The sequence below is a fragment of the Choristoneura fumiferana genome, chromosome 18, assembly GCF_025370935.1.
Source record: "Choristoneura fumiferana chromosome 18, NRCan_CFum_1, whole genome shotgun sequence".
In the NCBI taxonomy this organism is placed as follows: Eukaryota; Metazoa; Arthropoda; class Insecta; order Lepidoptera; family Tortricidae; genus Choristoneura; species Choristoneura fumiferana.
In genome coordinates, this window is record NC_133489.1 from 13,299,959 (window position 1) to 13,320,213 (window position 20,255).

At 36.2% G+C, this 20,255-nt stretch overlaps 1 protein-coding gene across 1 annotated transcript in view; it reads right to left on the reverse strand.

The window, feature by feature from the left end:
* Nucleotides 1–8,907, reverse strand: part of LOC141437538 (C-Maf-inducing protein-like) — a 36,033-nt gene extending 27,126 nt beyond the window's left edge. Inside the window, exons 1-2 of the mRNA XM_074100968.1 lie at nt 8,852–8,907; nt 7,423–7,699 (exon numbers count right to left, since the gene is read on the reverse strand). Coding sequence (XP_073957069.1) covers nt 7,423–7,699; nt 8,852–8,907 — 333 coding nt within the window. The remainder of the gene's footprint in view (nt 1–7,422; nt 7,700–8,851) is intronic.
* Between the last annotated feature and the right edge of the window lie 11,348 nt (nt 8,908–20,255).

Genomic DNA, 20,255 nt, shown 5'->3' on the forward strand with positions numbered 1-20,255 from the left:
AATTTGATAATAATCCACCTCAAAACTCCGTTAATTACGAAAACATTTTTTTCGTGTGTAATAGGTAGGTAAATTTATTTACAAGCAATTTTTTTTTGGTCCCATTGTCACCAAGTCGATGTGTGGATCCTATAGGGAAATTAAGAGATCTCTTCAAATATTCTAAGAACACCTGAGTATGGTGATTTGGGTACATTTTCAGTCTGTTCAATATAGGAATGGACAAAAGGAAAATAGGCTTGAAGAAGTCATTTAATAAATGGCATTTTTTTAGCATACGGTTTAAAATAATTTCTAATTAAAATATCGAAGTAGTCAATATTAGTTTTAATTATTCATCAACTAACTGTTGCCCGCGATTCCGTTCACGTAGGATTCGTTTTTTTGCTATACCGCGGAAACTATGCAATTTTCCGGGATAAGAACTATTCTATGCCCTTCCCCGGGACTTATATATACCGAATTTCACCTAAATTGATTACGTGAAGAGGTAGGTAACAAAAAAACATACAGACTTACCCCCTTATTCATAAAACTTAACAAGCCTATGTTAACTAACAAATGCTTTGTTCCTTTCTAACAAATACAAATGTCGAAGTGACAGATAAGGACAAACGAAATTTAGCGGCATTTTAACTAAAATAGGCTTGATTGTCGTTTATGAATAAGGGGGTTACAAGCTTTCGCAATTATAATTTTTTATTCATATCATAATTTAAAATTTGAAACTTTTGCTATTTTGTTAAAATTAGAAACATTTTTCTATAATATTAGATTGGTCAACAAGGGACTAAAACAAGCCATAATGACACGAGATGTTTAGCCACCCCAGCAGAGCGAGGTTGGCTATAGTTCGATCGGCATTATGGTAGTTTAGTTTCGCGTTAAATACTCTAATACTTTCACTTTGAATGCGAGGAAAAAAACCAAAGTTTTGTTCAAAATTACAATATTACTTTTCAAAAACGTACGCTCGACTAACGGACAGGCCATCTGTTCAAAATTCAAATAGCAAAAAAAAAATTGTTGCGTAGTTTTTTTTTTATTGTTTATAAAGTGACACTTTAAAAGCATGCATATTTAGCCAACAGTTTCAAAATTGTTAGACTAACGAACCACAACCACCGTTTTAATTTGTCACTGCAACTCCCCAAGTACCCACATATATTTTATGAAACAAAACAAAACTACCAAGGAAGGGAAGGTACTACTAAGGAAATTATTTTAGTTCATTGATATGGACCTCCGCAAAGTAACGCCTGAATCAATCAATTATTTAATATTGTGTTATTTTGTAAGTACCTACATTACGTATTAATCTTGTTACAAAGTAAAGAAAATTAGAAACTTCATCTTATAGTATTTCTTTTATTAATCATCATCATCATTATTACGACTTCACAAAAAATGTTTAGAGCTCTTTTGTGACCTTCTAGGGTCCAGTGTTATCCTGAATGGACTATAGTAGTAACTCGTGCAGTGCATTTGCTCAATCACCATTTGGTGAAGTGGATATTTCAATAACGATAACGAGTAGGTATTTCACGGGTTGAGATTACATTTCTTTAACACTTTTGCTAAGCATCTTATGCACGTCACAATGCATACGAGTATGGTGAAGTGAAACGGATTGTGAAGCACTAGGAGGACTCCCCAAAAATTAACGTCTGTGCATCGGAAAAAGCAACATTTTATAAAACGTGACGAGCAGTTGACATTAAGTTATTGTAACTTACATTATAATAGGTATAGAGAAGTATTTACTTACCTACATAAAACTATCCTAAGCTTAAAATATTTTCATAAAACGAAATAAAACCTACAACACACAACTAAAACAAATTCTTTCCAGTAGCCTCCTTAGGCAAGTTCCCGAAGATGCAGGCAGCGTTTCTTTTTTAAATTACTAAGCTAATTCTTTGTCCGGGGAAACAGCCAGCTCTCCGGTCCCCTATGACGTCTACTAACCTTTTTGATATATTTTTATAAAGATTTAAAGCGCTAGGACCCTACGGACCAAGGGTCTCAACACCGAATGGGACAAAGTCATATTCGGTGCCTAGACCCGTATATTTGGATAATTTTGCCTTTTCAGCCGCATCAGATGCTGCACCGGCTCTGTTGCAGGTTCCATGGAGATGGGAAGGAGCCAGCGTGTCAGAGCAAGTAGCGTCCCACACAAGCACTCGACCCATATTCCATGGGATCAAACTTATGCCATCCGGTCTCTCACCATCGTCTCTTGCAATACCAACGGGCTCGAGTAACGACGGCACGTTGAAGGTGGCAAGGGGCCGGCGTATGATGTCATTTACTGCAAGAAGAAGCGGCCTGCACTCTCTTGGCAAGAAAGTCCGTGACGAGATGACCTAGCTGGTCGACATCACTGCCACAGGGGCAGGGAGGGACTTATGGGGAGCGCAGACTGAAACCCCGAGCCGCAGACAGGTTGCGATTCGGAGCGTGTCAGGCTCAATAAATGTTCCCGTGAATTTGTTTTAGTTGTAGGTTTTAGTTTAACGTTTTATTTCATTTTATGTAAATATTTTAAGTTTAGAATAGTTTAATGCAAGTAAATAGTTTTAAGAAGTTAATTAATAATTTCAAACAATTTAACCTATCATGTGACAGCTCAAGAAACAAAAGTTTTGTGTTGTAACGTTTCGGTCGATATATATGAAAAAAATGTATAGAGGACCTCGGTGCTATGCTATCATGTCTAATGTCCATGTTGTACCAACTCCCGTAATAGTCGGAGGCTCTGCGCTCGAAGTTGTTGACGGCTTTGTATACCTGGGACAAACGGTCCAGTTAGGTAGGTCCAACTTTGAGAAAGAGATCACTCGTCGAATCCGACTCAGCTGGGCAGCGTTCGGGAAACTTCGCAGTGTCTTTTCGTCCAAATTACCGCAGTGTTTGAAGTCAAAAGTCTTTGACCAGTGTGTGTTGCCAGTGATGACATACGGATCTGAGACGTGGGAGCTAACGATGGGCCTCATGAGAAAACTCAAAGTCACTCAGAGGGCTATGGAGAGGGCTATGCTCGGAGTTTCTTTGCGGGATAGAATTAGAAATGATGATATCCGCAGTAGATTAGGTTACCGACATTGCCCGAAGAATTGCCAAACTAAAGTGGCAGTGGGCGGGGCACATTGCTCGCAGGACTGATGGCCGATGGGGTCGGAAGGTTCTCGAATGGCGTCCGCGGACCGGGAGACGAGCTGTCGGTAGGCCTCCAACAAGATGGAGCGACGACTTGGTTAAGATCGTGGGATCGCGGTGGATGCGGAAAGCACAAAACCGGTCTGAATGGAGAGCCTTGGGGGAGGCCTATGTCCAGCAGTGGACGTCTTTCGGCTGACATGATGATGATGAGAGAAGAGATTTGATTAGGTATTGCACTGAATTGTTTGTAACGGACCAATTCAAAAGCGCGTAACATGAGGAGTGCCCTAAACAAAGAGTAGGGACCTACTTTCCCCGGAAAATGCAAAGCTCCCGCAAGACGCAGATAAAATTGCGGATGAAGCTTGTTCAAATATATATACATGCAATTCTGCGGAAGTGTACATTATATAATGTGTCTTTATAATTATTTCACAGACTAATTCAATATTTGGCTTGTTAACATAAATTTCCAGTCAAATCTTCTCACGAAAAGCGCCCATTTTCCATTTTTATCACTAATGCGAAGAAATAATTATTCAGTAGCTTCCTGTAAATATGTATTTTAAGGTAAGTATTTCAATTAAGATTGGTTTTTTAGAATCTTTTTGTATTTTTTATTTCAATTCCAATTTTTTTGTTACTTTTACGGTCATCCCGTAAAACCCATATCGAAAATACAAACAGAAATATAGATGCATAGAAAAACCAGAAAAATAAGACCAGCGCTGAGAATCGAACCCAGTTCCTGGGCATTCCGTGCTACGTGCTATACCACTACACCACCACTGGATAGTCCAGTGTTGTAGTTTTCTGATAGTATTCATACAAGTAGCAGATTTTTTTATGATTAGCACCGAAAAACAATTATTTTACTGTTCATATTTACGTAGCTGATGACGTATGCCTACACACCTACTGGCGCCTGCAACTTACTAAGTGTCCAAAATAGTTCAGTCTACTTTAGAATAGCAATAGCTAAATTTGTTCCGTCTATGTTGAGATATGTTTGCAGCGGGTTTTTAGTGCGAATGACGTCAAGTAATGTTTTGATCAACAAAATCCATTTGGGCAGGTACTGTAAACAATGATGTTTTCAGTCGTGAGAGCCCATTTAAGCCTAGCTCTCACAATCTCGATCGTTCACGATGGAATGTACAGATGAAAATTTGGTGTAGGCAGTGCAAGTACCGAACGGTATTATGGCAGTGACGCACGAACACACATTTTCCCTTATCTACTGATTGACCTCGTTGTTAAGTTCACGATAAACTTACACACGGCTAATTTAGTTAACAAACGTCATAATAACGTCATAAAACAAAGTACTGAACAGGGAACTTGCCCAACTAAAATATAATGATGTGCTGATATTGCCGATAGCACTATGCGTAGATACGCAAAATGTTGAAATTTTAAATTATTTCACTAAGGCCATCATATTTAAAACAAATTGTTTGAACATTTATCAATTGTTTGAAGCTTAACTGGAAGAGATTCCTATAATAAGTTCCCTTTTGTACATTTGTTTGGTCCTGTAATTCAATATTGTTGTGTGAGGTATCTTACGAGGAGTTTACATATACATACCACGATGATGCCTCTGCCTATATGTAGAATAATATATTTATGCAAAAATGTTTATATATGTATACATAAAATGCTTTATTAATTAATGAAGTTGCTAATTCGTTATCACCTCCACTCCAAAGCTCTTGCCGCAGGAAGTAATCATTGTTTTATTCTTGGTGAGTCCAAGTATTTACGAGAAGTGTATCTAATCAGCACGCATCAAGTTATTACTTATTGTTAGAGTTCGTCACAGATTTTAATCTTAGATCATTTTACCAAGACAGGAACCAATAGCATACCTCCTAATGTGATTAAACCATATGATTCTAAATTCCACAATGTCGGAGTGATTACAATTTCTTCAACATTACGCACATAGGTACCTACTGTATGTGATGAGTAATGCTGTTTTCGGATTGACGTATATTTATGTTTGTACAGATGGCGAGAAGATTACAGGCTATTTAAAAATTCAATAGTTATGTGAAAGTGTTATTTATGTTGCGAATAAAGGCACATTTTTTATTGATGATGTTGTCAAATAGGTAGAATGGCAACTAAGCCGTCCTATACATCCGGACCTAACTTAGTTTAATCCTACTAATATTATAAATGTGAAAGTTTGTGAGTGAGTATGTTTGTTACTTCTTCACGCTGAAACGGCTGAACGGATTTAGATGAAATTTGGCAAAAAGTTAGTTTATAATCTGGATTAAAATATAGAATACTTTTTATCCCGATATTCCCACGAGATAGGGATAAAATCTCTAAATAACAACCGGCTTAGAATCATATCTCTCTCAAAATCTCGAACTAATAACCGCTGGGCTTAGAGTCATGAAATTTGGTACTCAGATAGCCCGACATCTGGAATAACACAGGCTACTTTTTATCCCGATATTCCCACGGGATAGGGATACAATCTCGAAATAACAACCGCTGGGTTAAGAGTCACGAAATTTGGCATGGGTGTTTTAATTTAAATTAAATGAAAACCATGATGTAATTTTAGGGAATTCCCACGAGAATTCAATAAAATCCCGGAAATTAAATTCAACCGCTGTATCTAATGAATTACGCGTGCGAAGCCGCGGGTAAACGCTATTTTTAAATATTTTTCTGTTAGGAGATTGAACTAAAAAACTAGAGTAAATATTATACTTAAATAATACATTTATTAACTATCTTTTGCCTGCGGCTTCACCTCTATAGAATATCTAGTAAAAAATAAGGTTGTTCCGTATCCCGACAAATTTTAGATTTTTCCGTAGGTACTTCCACAATCTATAATCCATACCCTTATGGATTACCTTGTCAAAATTGCTGTGATACGTACTTTTTTATTATTAATTCTTTTCCAGAAAGCTAAGTTTTACGTTGCTTATTTCCTATACAAACTTTCACCCCATATTTCTATTCTTCAAATAAAACTATATCTCCCTTTTAACCTTTTTAGGGCAAGTTTTCAAAAAATCGTTATTGTTCCTAGTTTACATCATTAACCTCTGTGCTCAATTTCAGCTTTCTAGGGTTAAAAGTTAGAGCTGTACGTTGATGACTGATGATACTTTAGTTATTCATTTATATTTGTCATATAAAATTAAATTTTGAATAAAATGTAGGTAGGTAGATGAGTTATGAACAGTGCAGCTGGGTGTTTACATTATCATGTAAATTAATTAATTGAAATTCCTGCCACGTATTATGTGGGTATAATAGATGGGAATGTGTATCTTAATTAGGGCCTAACTCATTAAGCACACACTTGATACTCCGATATTTCATTGTATTTATATCAAGTCTATGAGTAGAACAGAAGAGAATTGAAAAAATACAAATGATATGTAATTATTCTGATGTTTATGTGACTGTTAATTATTAAACATTGACTTAAGAATACTCAAGTAGTTATTTAGATTGAAAAATGTTAATTTTACAATCATATGTAATTTCCTTCGCCCGTGAAATTAGCTAGTCTGAGGTTCGAAGCATTGCAGCATTGCGCGTATTTGGTATTATTGAACGTTGTATCAATTTAGAATAGTCTTATTCTAGTCTGTTATTCTGTTGTTCTGTTATTGTGTTATACGGAACAATTCATAGCTTACAGAAAATACTGATGGTATGTATGCGTTTTACTTGCGTCAAACTACAACTACCTAAACTACTTCCACGGAATAACTTTATGAATTAAGTAGGCACGATAAGCAAGTAGTTCGTAGTCTATGTAGGTACCTTACGTTGGATTGGATATAGGAAAGTTTTACAACCGTACCTGGGTAGATTAATGAATATTCCACGCTACTACTTGGAATGTTATCGCGTGTCGATAAAAGAGCCTAAATAAAAAAACCTAGGCAAATGTTTATTACTATCGCCGAGCAATTGAACTGCACGAACTATACGCAGAGAACACTTTTTATTCAAGTTTATGAACATTTTACTGCATAAAACTAGGGAATGATCGTAATAATAAAGGCCAAAACATCACAAGATACACACATAGATATACACATAGCACAATGTCCTTAGTCGCGGATAATTTCTCATATAACCGTAATTGGGGTACCTATTGTCTTGAGTTCATGATCCTTGTCACCTACTACGTACAGTTAACTACAGGGAAAAGGTACCCCCCCCTCCTCGATGTAATTACCGCCGTTACAAGTTATATGTGCTACTAACCATTTTAGAAACGATGTGGTCCTCCTTCAAACAAAGGATATGTGTCTCCCACCGGCGGAGGAACTTGGCAGCAAGGATTTTGTCGACGACAGTGCGAGTGTGTTGGAAGGAGCAGACTCGGAGTGGGCCTTCGCTGGCCAGCTTGTAACGCGGGCCCGGCGGCGGCACCGGAGCGCCGCCGCTGTCCAGCCCGGCGCTCTCCCCGCAACACTCGGGACTCGAACCCTGGTGGAAAAGGTTATTGATAGAGACAGGTTTCACGAGAGTTGCAAAACGTCTGAAAATTCAATAGCACAACAAGAAAAACGAGTTTTTCATGAACTTCTATCACTAAACTAAGCCTGTAACCTTGAGTAAAACAGCCTTCCGCTCCGCTCGAGCACCATAATCAGACTATCGGGATAAAATATACCAAAAATAATAAAATTTTGACAGCTAAAATCAAGTAAATAAAGGCAAGGATCTAGTCTTTGGGTCTTAAGGCAACTCAAACCAAAAAAAAGCTATAGGTATCTAGGTATAAGCTAGCGGTATATTTGTCTTTACTACTTTTGTCAGAACTAAGGTAAAGACAAGTTCATTTAGTTTTTTTTTTGAGATAAAAAAACTTCATCGACCTACTTATTTATCTAAACCTAAACCAAAATAAATTAAACCTAATAACAATTTTGTTATTCGATAAAAGATTTACAGTTGCTTTCTTCTTGCACTTTCAGTGAGACTGGATACTTAAAAAAAAATACGAATGCGGTGCAATGCAATTTATCTTGTCCCTAATAAAAACGTTAAAATATTCTTCTTTACCGTATACACCAAATTCTATCACATCGATGACAAAAAATTATACTTTTTAAGTACTTTGGCTAGGTTTAGTCCAGTGAGACTATTGGAGACCGATATTAGGACCTAATTATGCTCGAAAACGTGTATATTTTGGAAAGAAAAAAATAAACGACGACCGTTCGTTGCAGTAATGAAACATCTCGGTTTTGACGTCAGTTACGACCTTGTATGTACTTCTAGTTAACCACACATTTAATGGGTGTATACAAAAACGGAATTATATTGTTATTTATGTACTGTGCCGGCCGTCAAATGCTAATGACAGATCTAGACTCAGATAAGGCGTTTTAAATGTCCTTTTTGTTGAGGATGAACGATAGTAAATAAAGTTGGAGCCTATGATATGTTAGAAATTAGTTTGTGCATTTAAGGAATGCGTGTGTTAGTAGTGTCAGCTGTCAGTCGTTATCTTATCTGTATCAGTGTTGGTGGGACGGGGAGGCCGGCGAGGAGTCGCAGCCGCGGCGTGACCCACATGCTGGGGCGGTTCGATGACGTCATTGCGAAAATTCGGGTCACCAGGGCGCGCTCAGAAGTACAGCGATCTGCCGCTCGAGGAGCCCGCCCGACCCGTTTAGCGTCTTACAGTATCAAACGCAGAGTATCAATTTTTTCTTTCCTCGCGAATTCGGCAAACAACATCTTCAATCTTTTAATAGCAAATAAAAGCGCGCTCTCATTGTACCGTTGACCGACTTAAATACAAAGACAGTCATCCAATTTAACTGCCAAATAAATACGATGCTTCTTTTATTGTAACGAGTTCGTTCGCTCAATGTAGTATATGTTGCTCTAATAAAACTTGACGCTGTATCCGGATCGATGGTAAAATATGAGGGCACTCTCATACGGAAACTGATTCAGAAAAATCTAGGTTTGTAAGTGTTACCTATCCAATAGAGGCTATACTTATTGACCTGATTACGGTTCATCGTCGTAGCTAGCGAACTCTTGAGCATTATAGGATTTACAGGTAAGCGGGAGGTTATTGGAAGTATTTCTATTAAATAAACAGTTTTTTCTACAATGTTCAAAAGATTAAAATATTCAAAATATGTACCACCATCCAAATATGTGGTCTACCACCCTAAAGTTGATAATCGTTTGCATGTTATAAAACAAAAATGCCAATAGACGTGTCTGTCAACTTAAAAGTTTGACTTTAGCGACATACCTATTTAATCATTTGATAGGAACTTGTTTAAAAATTGATAGACCACTTACTAGGCTGATGGTACATATTTAGTTTGCCCTTTTTATTTGCGATAGGTACGGTCACCAGCACCAATATCTGACACAACAAGCGTGCATAAATATCTGATACGACTCTATTTCTAGGGCCGAAAGGATGTGTCAGATATTTTTGCACGCTCTGCTGTGGCAGATATTAATGCTGGTGACTGTACTATTGACTATTATAACAAAAAAATGTACTGATTTATATGTATAGATTTGCACACAATACCTATACAAAATTTGATACATAGGTGTGTACATTTAATTGTTATATTTTATGCATACATAAACTGATTAAATTACCAGATATGATAATTTATTCAAAAGATATAATTTACTTACTAAGGGCCGAATTATGTAACTTCATCAAACAAGACTTTGCTTACTTAAATGCAATAAGTACATTTGTTTTATTGTTTGACTGCTTGGTTTGCTTAACAACCACGAGCACCTTAAAAATATCGTAGGTAATTACTAACGTTTAATTTATTTCGGTTTTTCCTCCATGTTCGTCATTTGTTCAAATATAAATGACAACTCAATTAGATTTTTTTATTCAAACACAACATAAGAATCCGCCTCGTCTTAAAAACCATGTAAGTAACAAAAAATTACTTAGTGTAAGCCCTTAACAAACGTAAGTAATAGTTATTTGTGCAATAAGAGAGCAAAGTGGTTTTTTGTTGCGAGTGTTGATTTTGAATCCCGAGTAAGCGAAGGATTCTATAATTGAATCACGAGTGTTAGTGAGTGATTCTAGGTTAGAATCCTGAGAGTAACAAGGGATTCAAACTCAGGAGATGCGAAAAAACTTTGGTCTCGTGTGACACATACAATTTTTCACCTCAGCAGCGAGAACATAATTTAAGTGTAACATAAGAATAAAAGCACACATATACCCACCAGTTTAAAAAACAAACACATTTTTTTTAAATAACATCCGATTATTAAGAAACAAACATTTTAAAACCCTTACTCAAAAATGATACTGTGCTGAATTGTCTATACTTTTAGAATTTGTTTTATTTGTCATTGTCATTTAGTCCATTAAAACCTGAATCCAGGTTTTGCCTTTCATTCCAATTTAATGGACTAAATATATAAAATGGACAAATATTTACGTCCGAAGAGGTTCGACGTGGACCCGTCGCAGAATGGCTCGAAAGAATGGGAACATTGGAGGAGAACTTTCTCAAATTTTCTTGAGTCCCAAGCGGCGCCAGCATCCGACCAGGTCAAACTTACCTTACTCATAAATCACGTATCGCCCAACGTATATTCTCACATACATAAGTGAATGTAAGCACTGAACCTCTTTCTTTACATAAAACCTACAAATATTCTACACGCACGTCACGCGCTCGCTATTTGTAAGCAAAATAGCAACGAAACTGTAAACACGTACATGCAAGCCGTAAAGCATTTAGCCAAAGACTGCAATTTTGCAAGCGTGGATAGTGAGGCCAACCGAGACGACAATATTCGAGACGCATTTATTCCGGCATCTCATCAACAAAATAAGGGAAAGACTTCTCGAGAACATAAGACGAGGCTCACAATAAGGCACGATCGCTAGAAATGACTGAAATTAATACTCAAAATTTCAATTTTGTCTCTATAAATGCCCTTACTGAAAATAAAGATTCTAACACACGCAACCCTGTTCCCGGCTACTTCTACCTTTCAGAGACGCAAATGTTTTTTCTGCGGTGGCCGCGTCCACCCACGCAAGACGTGTCCAGCGTCCGACGTGACTTGCCAACTCTGCAACAAGAAGGGACACTTCGCCAGTGTCTGCCGAAGTAAGACACCGACCAGTGCTGCTACCGACAACCAGGACAGTATCAACGCCTGTATTATCGCCGCGTCACCGTCATCGTTAAAGAAAGCCACCGTCCCTGTCTAGCTAAAAGGTATTAAAGCTGAGGCGCTTCTCGACACAAGCAGCTCCTCGAGCTTTATCAATTATGATTTCTTTCGGCTCTGTAATCTAAAAAAAAAGCCCAAGTCAACAAACTGTATACATGGCATCACTGAACCATACGACACAAATTGAAGGGCAAACGTGTCAGACAATCAACCTTGGCAAAAATATTTATGACTTATTAGTCATGAATTGAAAATACAAACTGAAATATAGATGCACAGAAAAACCAGAAAAATAAGACCATCACTGGGAATCGAACCCAGGTCCTCGGTATTCCGTACCGCGTGCTATACCGCTACACCACTGATGGTCAACGGTACCGACACGAATTTCCCCTATGCACCTCATATCTCAGCTTGTTTGTTTCTTATTTAGCCACTTAAGCAGTGACGCTAGCGACATCTATGCCGTAGCCCTCATCGAGAAACTTTTTCGGCACTCCATTGGAACTAACCGCTCACCCGGACAAGAGATATCGTTACTAAACAATCAAATTAAGATTGGTTTTTTGGAATCTTTTTGTATTTTTTATTTCAATTCCAAATTTTTACTTTTACGGTCATCCCGTAAAACCTAAATTGAAAAAAATTTCAATGACCGTAAAAGTAAAAATTTGGAATTGAAATAAAAAATACAAAAAAAGATTCCAAATCCAAATTTTAACTTTTACGGTCATCCCTTAAAACCTAAATTGATTTTTTTTTCAATTAAGGTTTTACGGGATGACCGTAAAAGTAAAAATTTGGAATTGAAATAAAAAATACAAAAAGATTCCAAAAAACCAATCTTATTAGTCATGCAAAATCTTTGTGCCGACATCATCATAGGGCATGATGTCCTTACGAAACATTCTACGCTTGAGTTCGCGTTCGGAGGTACAAAAATGCCGCTTGTTGTATGCAATGTTGCCTGAAGTTGTTTGCCAATGTTACTCCTCAATGCAAGCCAATCGCCGTCAAGTCACGAAGACATAGCGAAGGCGATCGCCGCTTTATCGAAGAGGAAATTAAAAATCTCTTCAATTAAAATATTATAGAAGAGAGTCGATAACCATGGCGAGCCATTATACTTGGCGTTAAGACAGATTTGTTCACTCCAAGAAAATGATTCTCTCCCTATAGACGAGAGAATATTTTCTTAGTCATAGCACAAAATCTTCTTAAAAATGTTAATTTGTTGCAAGATAAATAAATTTAATACAAGAAAACAGGTTGTTTCAATTAGGTAACCGCTATTTATACAGTGAGATAAATTTATTCTTCATAATGAAAACTTTTTTTATTTCTTAGAGCATAACATTACTTCGAGCAAAAGATAAATCTCTATCGAAGTAACAAGTCATTGATTTGAGATAATTTAAATTTGATCCAAGAAGATTAAAATTTCTTGATTCAAGTTAAATCCATTTAATTGATAAAAAATAAAATTTGTCTCGAAATAAACATAATTATTTCTCTTAAAGTTAAAACAAAATTAAAAAAAATTGTCTTAGAAAAAGAAAAGTAGTTTTTTTGTTTTAAAAACACTGCATTAGCCTAAGTAAATATTTTTTTGGAATAACGAAATATTTTGAGAAAGTGCTCTGTCTTCTTTGAAGAAATCCTTTTTACCCGTGTCCATGTTGAAACGGCTGGACGGATTTGGATGAAATTTGGTATGTAGATAGCTGAACATCTGGAATAAAACATAGGCTACTGTTATCCCGATATTCCCACGGGATAGGGATAAAATATGTAAATAACAACCGCTGAGATTAGAGTAATAAAAATTGGGATGATTGTTTTTAATGCAACGTCCATGAAAACCACGACATAATTTTCGGGGATTCCCACGGGAATTTCGTAAAATTCCATAATCTCAATTCAACCGCTGTATTTAATGATTTACTCGTGCGAAGTGATAAATATTTGAACTAAATAGCTTGCATTATTTGCTTGCACCTTTGGGAGTATGTTTGCTTGATCTGTTGTTTGCATGCTTGCTTGCATTCTGGCCTGCATGCTTGCTTGTATGCTTGCTTACATGCTTGCTTACATGCTTACTTACATAGGTATTTGCTTGCATGGTTGCTTACATGCTCACTTGCATGCTTGCTTGATTGCTGGCTTCTTTGAAATGTTTATGGTTCACGCGAGCGAATCATGCTCACTTGCAAGCTTGCTTAGATGTTTGCTTGCATGCTTGCTTGCTTGTATGCTTACTTGCATGCTTACTTAGCTTGAATGTAGCCTTGAATGCATGCTTGCTCGCATTTTAGCTTACATGCTTGCATACGGTCTATTGTTTGCATGCTTGCTTGCATTCTAGCTTACATGCTTGCATACATGTTTACCTATACACTTGCTTGCATGCTTATTGCATGCTTGCTGGCATGCTCACTTGCATGCATGCTTACATCCTTGCTTGCATGCTTGAATGCAGTCTTGAATGCATGCTTGCTTGCACTATTTCTTGCATAACTACATGCTCACTTGCATGCTTGCTTAATTGCTTGCTTCTTTTAAACGTTTATGGCTCTCGCGAAAAAAAGCAAAGCCGGGCGTAAAAGCCAGTTATAAATAAATGCGAAAGATTGTAAGTCTGTTTGTTTGTTTCTTAGTTACGAGTAGTTTGTTTGTTTATTAGGTACTTCATTACGACTAAGCCGCTCAACCGATTTTGATGAAATTCGATAGGTATACAGATAGTTTAAGTCCCGGGGACGGATATAATAATAAGATGATATAATAAGATGGTTTTTAAAATTGCATAGTTTCTGCGGGACAGCGATAATCGAATTCTACGTGGAAGGAGTCGCGGGTAACCGCTAGTTAGGTAGGTATAAAATAATCATGTCCTGGCTGATTCATCATCGCCCAGTCGAAACTACTGAAGCCAGATCCTTGGAATTTGGCAGACATATTTCTTGAGGTTCATAGAGGTTCAGTAAGAAATGATTTTTCGAAATTCCCTAGTGACTATCTCCGAAGTTAAAATCATATCTTACATTGATGTAAGGATGAATTCAATTTAACTGTTATGCTCAGTCCAATTAGTTTTAAAATAGCTACATTTCCAAGTTTGAATCTGTTGGCCAAATATGAAAACAATTTTTAAAGCGTTACTTTACAAAAAAAAGTAAAAAATAAAACGCGAAACAATTTTTTTTGGTATTTCAATTATGAACAGATGCCCATTATTGATATTGTGCATACGTTGTAAAAAATAATGTTGTAATTTTGTATAAACCATGTTATTTTTGATATCTGTTAACTTTAAGGGGACAATCTACAGGTCAAATATTTAATAATCGATATCTAAGTTCTTACTTGCAATGCTTAACTGCTATCAAGTACCATATTAATGCGAAGCTTATGCGAACATGAAATCACTGATTTATCTGCGCTGTCTAGCGCCTATTTGTTAAGTTGGGAGACATTTTTCCTCGTCACGTTTTAGGAGTGAATGAGTTATTGTTTCAACACGAGATACTTGGAAAGCTGAACGGACACGGCTTCTTTTGATGACGTTATTTTGCACGGAGGAGAAAGCAAGATTACATTGTGTGTTCAGTTCAGTGTAAACAAAGTTAACTCTTGGACATCAAAACAAATTTAATATTTGCAGACATCACAAGATGCCATTTGTTAAATGCCCTTGGGAAAAAATTGTTGCACATATTCACTGATAAAAAACTCATGAAAGAAATATCAGTTTAAAAATCGGAATCTTTTCTGCACGTGAAATGACCAATATTATTATGTTCATAATTTACTTCATCATATTTTTACCAGCTGCCCCAAGTTAACATGCCTATGATGTCAGAAGCATGATTTATTAGATAAATTTTTCAACGCTATTTTACGGTTCACAAAATTATTTTTGAGATATAAACTGACAGAGCTCATCTACTCTTTCAGACTGAACTATCTTGAATAAGTACCTACTATTTTTCATAACAGTACAATTGATGTGAACAATAAATCCAGGGTTATTTAAAACTAATTTCATTTCGGTTAAATGTTACAAATTAGATATTATGCGCCTTTTCTGAGATTGCGATTTCAAAGACAAAGTCAAAGTCAAAATATCTTTATTCAATTTAGGCTAAAACAAGCACTTATGAATGACATAAAAAAATAAGGACATCATATTCCCGCCACTTTGAAGTACTTTGTTACCTTCTACTCGTTTATCTATTTAGATAAGGCTGCCTGGAAGAGATCGCTTTTAAGCGATAGGACTGCCTGTTGTCTACCCTGCATTTTGTCTTTTTGGAAATTTATTGTAAGTACTGATTTCTGTTGTTCAATAAAAAATATTTGGATTAAGTAGATACATATATTGTATTAGGTATACGGGATTATAACTCTGTCCATTGCCACTGCATAATAGAGGTACTTATCTGTCCCTCGTTGCAAAACAGCCATGGAGACCAGTCATATGTTTACCAGTAAATTTACATGAAATGTTTTCAGTGGAAAGATTTGACTGTTATATTCTGGTATGAGAGAAAAAAAGAAATGTTTATTATAATTAGCAACGACTCCTAGGTTACTTTCTAGTTTTGTATTCGCTTTGCAGAGATTGTTACTCTATATAAGTATAATGTTCATATCGCTCCCATCAGACCGCAAGTCTGTAATTTCCAGGTGCAAAGATGTCCACAGAATCAGGTGTTAACCAATTTTCTTTTCTAGCTATTTAAATACGTCTCTTTCTGTGGTATTTCTTTTTGTGGCTGATAAAAAAAAGATAAAAAAGTAAATAAAATGAAGGCCGTGTTGAGGGTCCATGTACAATTTTTAATTCGATTATTTATAATAATACCGCTTTGTAATTATAATCACCATTTTTCCGAAAATTGTTTGTTATATATTTTTAAATAATTTATTTTACTACTACCTACATTGTTCATAATGATTTGTCATCACTGAGATTTTATACAGATAAACCTACCTATTTGGGAGAATGTTTTTATTTATAAACGTATTTCATATGATCATCGCAGTTCTAACATAACCTAATCCACTTTCATGGCAGGGTTTCGGTTCTGTGAGGGTCGCAGTTCTAACCTAACCTAACCGCTTTTCTGGCAGGATTTTGGTTCTGTGAGGGTCGCAATTCTAACCTAACCTAACCAACTTCTCTGGTAAGGTTTCGGTTCCGTGAGGGTCGCAGTTCTAAACTAACCTGACCCATTTTTGGCAGCATTTAAGTTTGTGAAGGTCACAGTTCTAACCTAACTTTCTTTTCTGGCGTTTTAGATTTTTTTGGTTCTTATTTTGAATTTAATTGCATTTATATGTATGGATAGATTAGGAATAAACAAATTCATTCATTCAGATTTTCAACAAGATAAAAAAACAGATTTATTCTGTAGTTAAATGACTGAATTCAGAAAAATCATTTTAGACAATTATGGTATGTTTTCTTTAATTCCAGCCACCTTTTATAGTATAATTATTTTACTAACAATAAGCAACCCTTAATTTGACAACTTCACTTGCCAAACACGCAATATACGGATGGATGAGCATAGATGACACTTCATACAAAGTGATGAAATTAGAGTTATCTTAGTACGTAAGGTAAGACTGAAGTTACCATACCTATCTGATAGATAAATTCGATGATTAAGGAGTTCTTATCTCCTGACTATCTGACTTGTGCCATTCTTGCGTAAAATCAAAAGGAAACCAAATGAATTGGAATCAAAAGGCATAAGCTAGAAGTACCTACTGTTCAAATTGTTTTTATAAATTTAAATAGAAGTTAACTTCAGTAGGTACGTTATTTCCGAAGGTTGTTGACTTCGCCATGTTTGCGATTGAACTGTTTCTTTACAATTTCTAAATTTGTTACTTTTACGTGTGTAAATGTGGATTATTTAAGCGGCGTGAACTTTAATGTCAAATTCTTTCGAGTACATTTTTACAAAACAATTACCTCATATTAGTTTTCTTTGTTCATTTTAATTTCTTAGCTCTAATACAAAAAATAAGAAATAGGCTTTAACAAGAGTACTTAGATTTGCTATAAATATTCCGCACTCAAATATGACGCATGCAAATAGCCTCGCGTTCAGACAGGGTGGACTATAAGCTGCATGTAGCGTATGTTACCCTACGAATGCTGGTTTTGTATGTAAAGTACCTACCCGCAATGCGAATACATTTATGATTGTTAAAAGAAGCTTGTATGTATATTTCTTTAACAAAGAGGCATACCACAAGCATATAATACATAAATATTTACATAGAAACGATGTAAAGTTAGTTTTGGCAACGCCAACCTACTGGACACTGATACTTAGTACCTACCTACCTACATATCCAGATAAAGATTTTTTAAACTTTCGTGATTTTCACCACAACCATGATCGACGTTACATTACTACCACATTGCAGTGACCGTGGTTACAAGTAGACTGCCTGTCTACTCGACTGTGTATACCTACTCGTAAGTCGTAACCTCAGCTACTGCAATGTGGTTGAATTGTCGAGGTTTAAGTATTACTCGTTGTTAGCGCGATAAACTGGTAAATCTGTGGTAATAGTTACTATAGGATAACGAGTGAAACAAAAGAAGCTCGACTACAATTTCTGGAAAAATAGCAAATTTTATTAAATCACTGTATGTGCAACATATTTTAACTGTTTTTAAACTATAACTATATTTTAAAAGTACGTTCTCGAAATTAGGCCCCAAGGTATAGGTTTTTTTTTTAAAAATGATGTTGAAAAATTAAGATAGGTATCTATCAATCAGCTATCAGCGTAGGTGCCAAGCCATACTGATAAAAAATAGCCAGGTAGAACAAAACATATCAGTTTATACTGGGAAAAAATAGTTATGAAGATTACGTACTTATCTCGAGGCTATATGCTATGACGTCATAAAGTGAAAGGACGATAAATAAAGTCCGGCCAAGACAGTGCTGTGCCTTATTTATTATTTATGTATAATTTAAGGATTCGTATTTAGAATAACTATGTCATGATCATCAATATCATCATCATCATCATCAGCCGGCAGACGTCCACTGATAAGCAAAGGCCTCCCCCTTAGAACGCCACAATGAACGACAACTCACCACTTGCATTTCTTGCATAAACGAAGCTATCATAAGGTCGTGGGTGGGCAAAATAATTGTTCAAATAAAATATTTACAAAGAGTTATGACAAACAATACATTATGACAAACATTACCTACATTGACTGACTTTCGACAATTATGTCGTCCCTGGCAAATTGGCGCTATCCGGTGGCTCCAGTTACATCGGAACGTTGACGGTAGCAAAGTCTAAGAACATTTTCTTACACTGTGACGGTAGCAAGAGAGCAGCAGATAATATCATTGAGAACAGTGTCTAGAAAAGCAGTCCATACTCTTCTGGCACGAAAGGTCGTGATGCCCGAGTGCATCGACCTCAATACCGCAGCTCGCAGGGGCACTATGTATGTGGTGCGCAAACTGCTATTCTTATTTATTTTATTTTTTATTTTTGCATACAGCCAGAACTATAAATTCATACTTAAATTTTTAACTTTCATATTCATATGGTATCGTCCAACGCACACATGGCTCGCTTTTTGGGGCATCTTGAATTATGTAGGGAATAAATAATAAACTCATGTAGGTATACAGGCTTTCTTTAAATATTATCAATAATAGAGTCAATAATTTAACAGTAAGGGCCAATGCAAATACTAATTTCCAACGCACAGAGACGCTAGGCGACATGGTATCTTATTGCATTGTGTCTTGTTAGCTTGTAGCTTTGGTGACTAATAATGAAAATTTCATTCAGCTACTATTTATTATGTACGGATTATTCGACGTTTAATATGCCATTATTGCATTACGGCGACATTTCACGAAATGCCTAGGAATTTCGTGATCTGGCGGATTTTACGATCGCCCGCCGACATATATAACTCAAAGATGGGTTTTTATGTTACAAAAACTTGCGACAAAGAATTAACTAAGGTGTACCACTACATCCAGTAAGAGCAACTCAAGGAAACTTGTTCTTTGGGGATAAAAATCCCGATATTCCTATTATGAGAGTGTGTTTCGAGTCATACCTACAACCTGTTTATATACAAGCAGGGAAAACCTGAATTCTTGAGGTAAATACTTACTAACAACATCTGACACTGGCTAGGTGCCATTTCCAAACGTCACGTCATTGGACTTTTCATAACGTAATTTACGAAGATTCCAATAAATACCTGCAATTTCATGTTCTCTTGTGCTATGTGAGCATCGTGGAACCATTTTCGCAGTAAATGAGGAAATAATATATCACACTTATGCTGAACAAGAAAGTTGCTATGATATTTATTGTGATAGTTCTAGAAACATAACAGTGGTCGCAAAGTAGGTACATGAGTTTTTTTAGAATTCCGTAGTCCTACAAGGAACCCTTATAGCTTTGCCATGTTCATCCGTCCCTCCGTCCGTCCCTGTCTGTCCGTCTGCGGTTTAGCTTAGAGCCTAAGTCATAGTGCGAAAAGCTATCATTTTTCCGTGAATAAATATGTTAACCGCATCGAAAAATTATAAAATAAAGTATTTAAAAATCTATCACAGCCTATTACAGTGGACTCTACAAGTTAACGAGTATAAGCTGATCATAACTTAATATGGAATATTTGTCAGATAATACTACGGAGCCCTACACTGCGCGTGACTTGTCACGCGTTTGACCAGTTTTTTTGGACAATGAGTTTTACAATATTTTTTTACATACTATTTAAGTATCAGTCAAGGCCTTGTTTTATGTTTTGTTAATCAAGGTACCTATGTAAATAGTTAAATGCAGTTTGTAATAATCAGTTA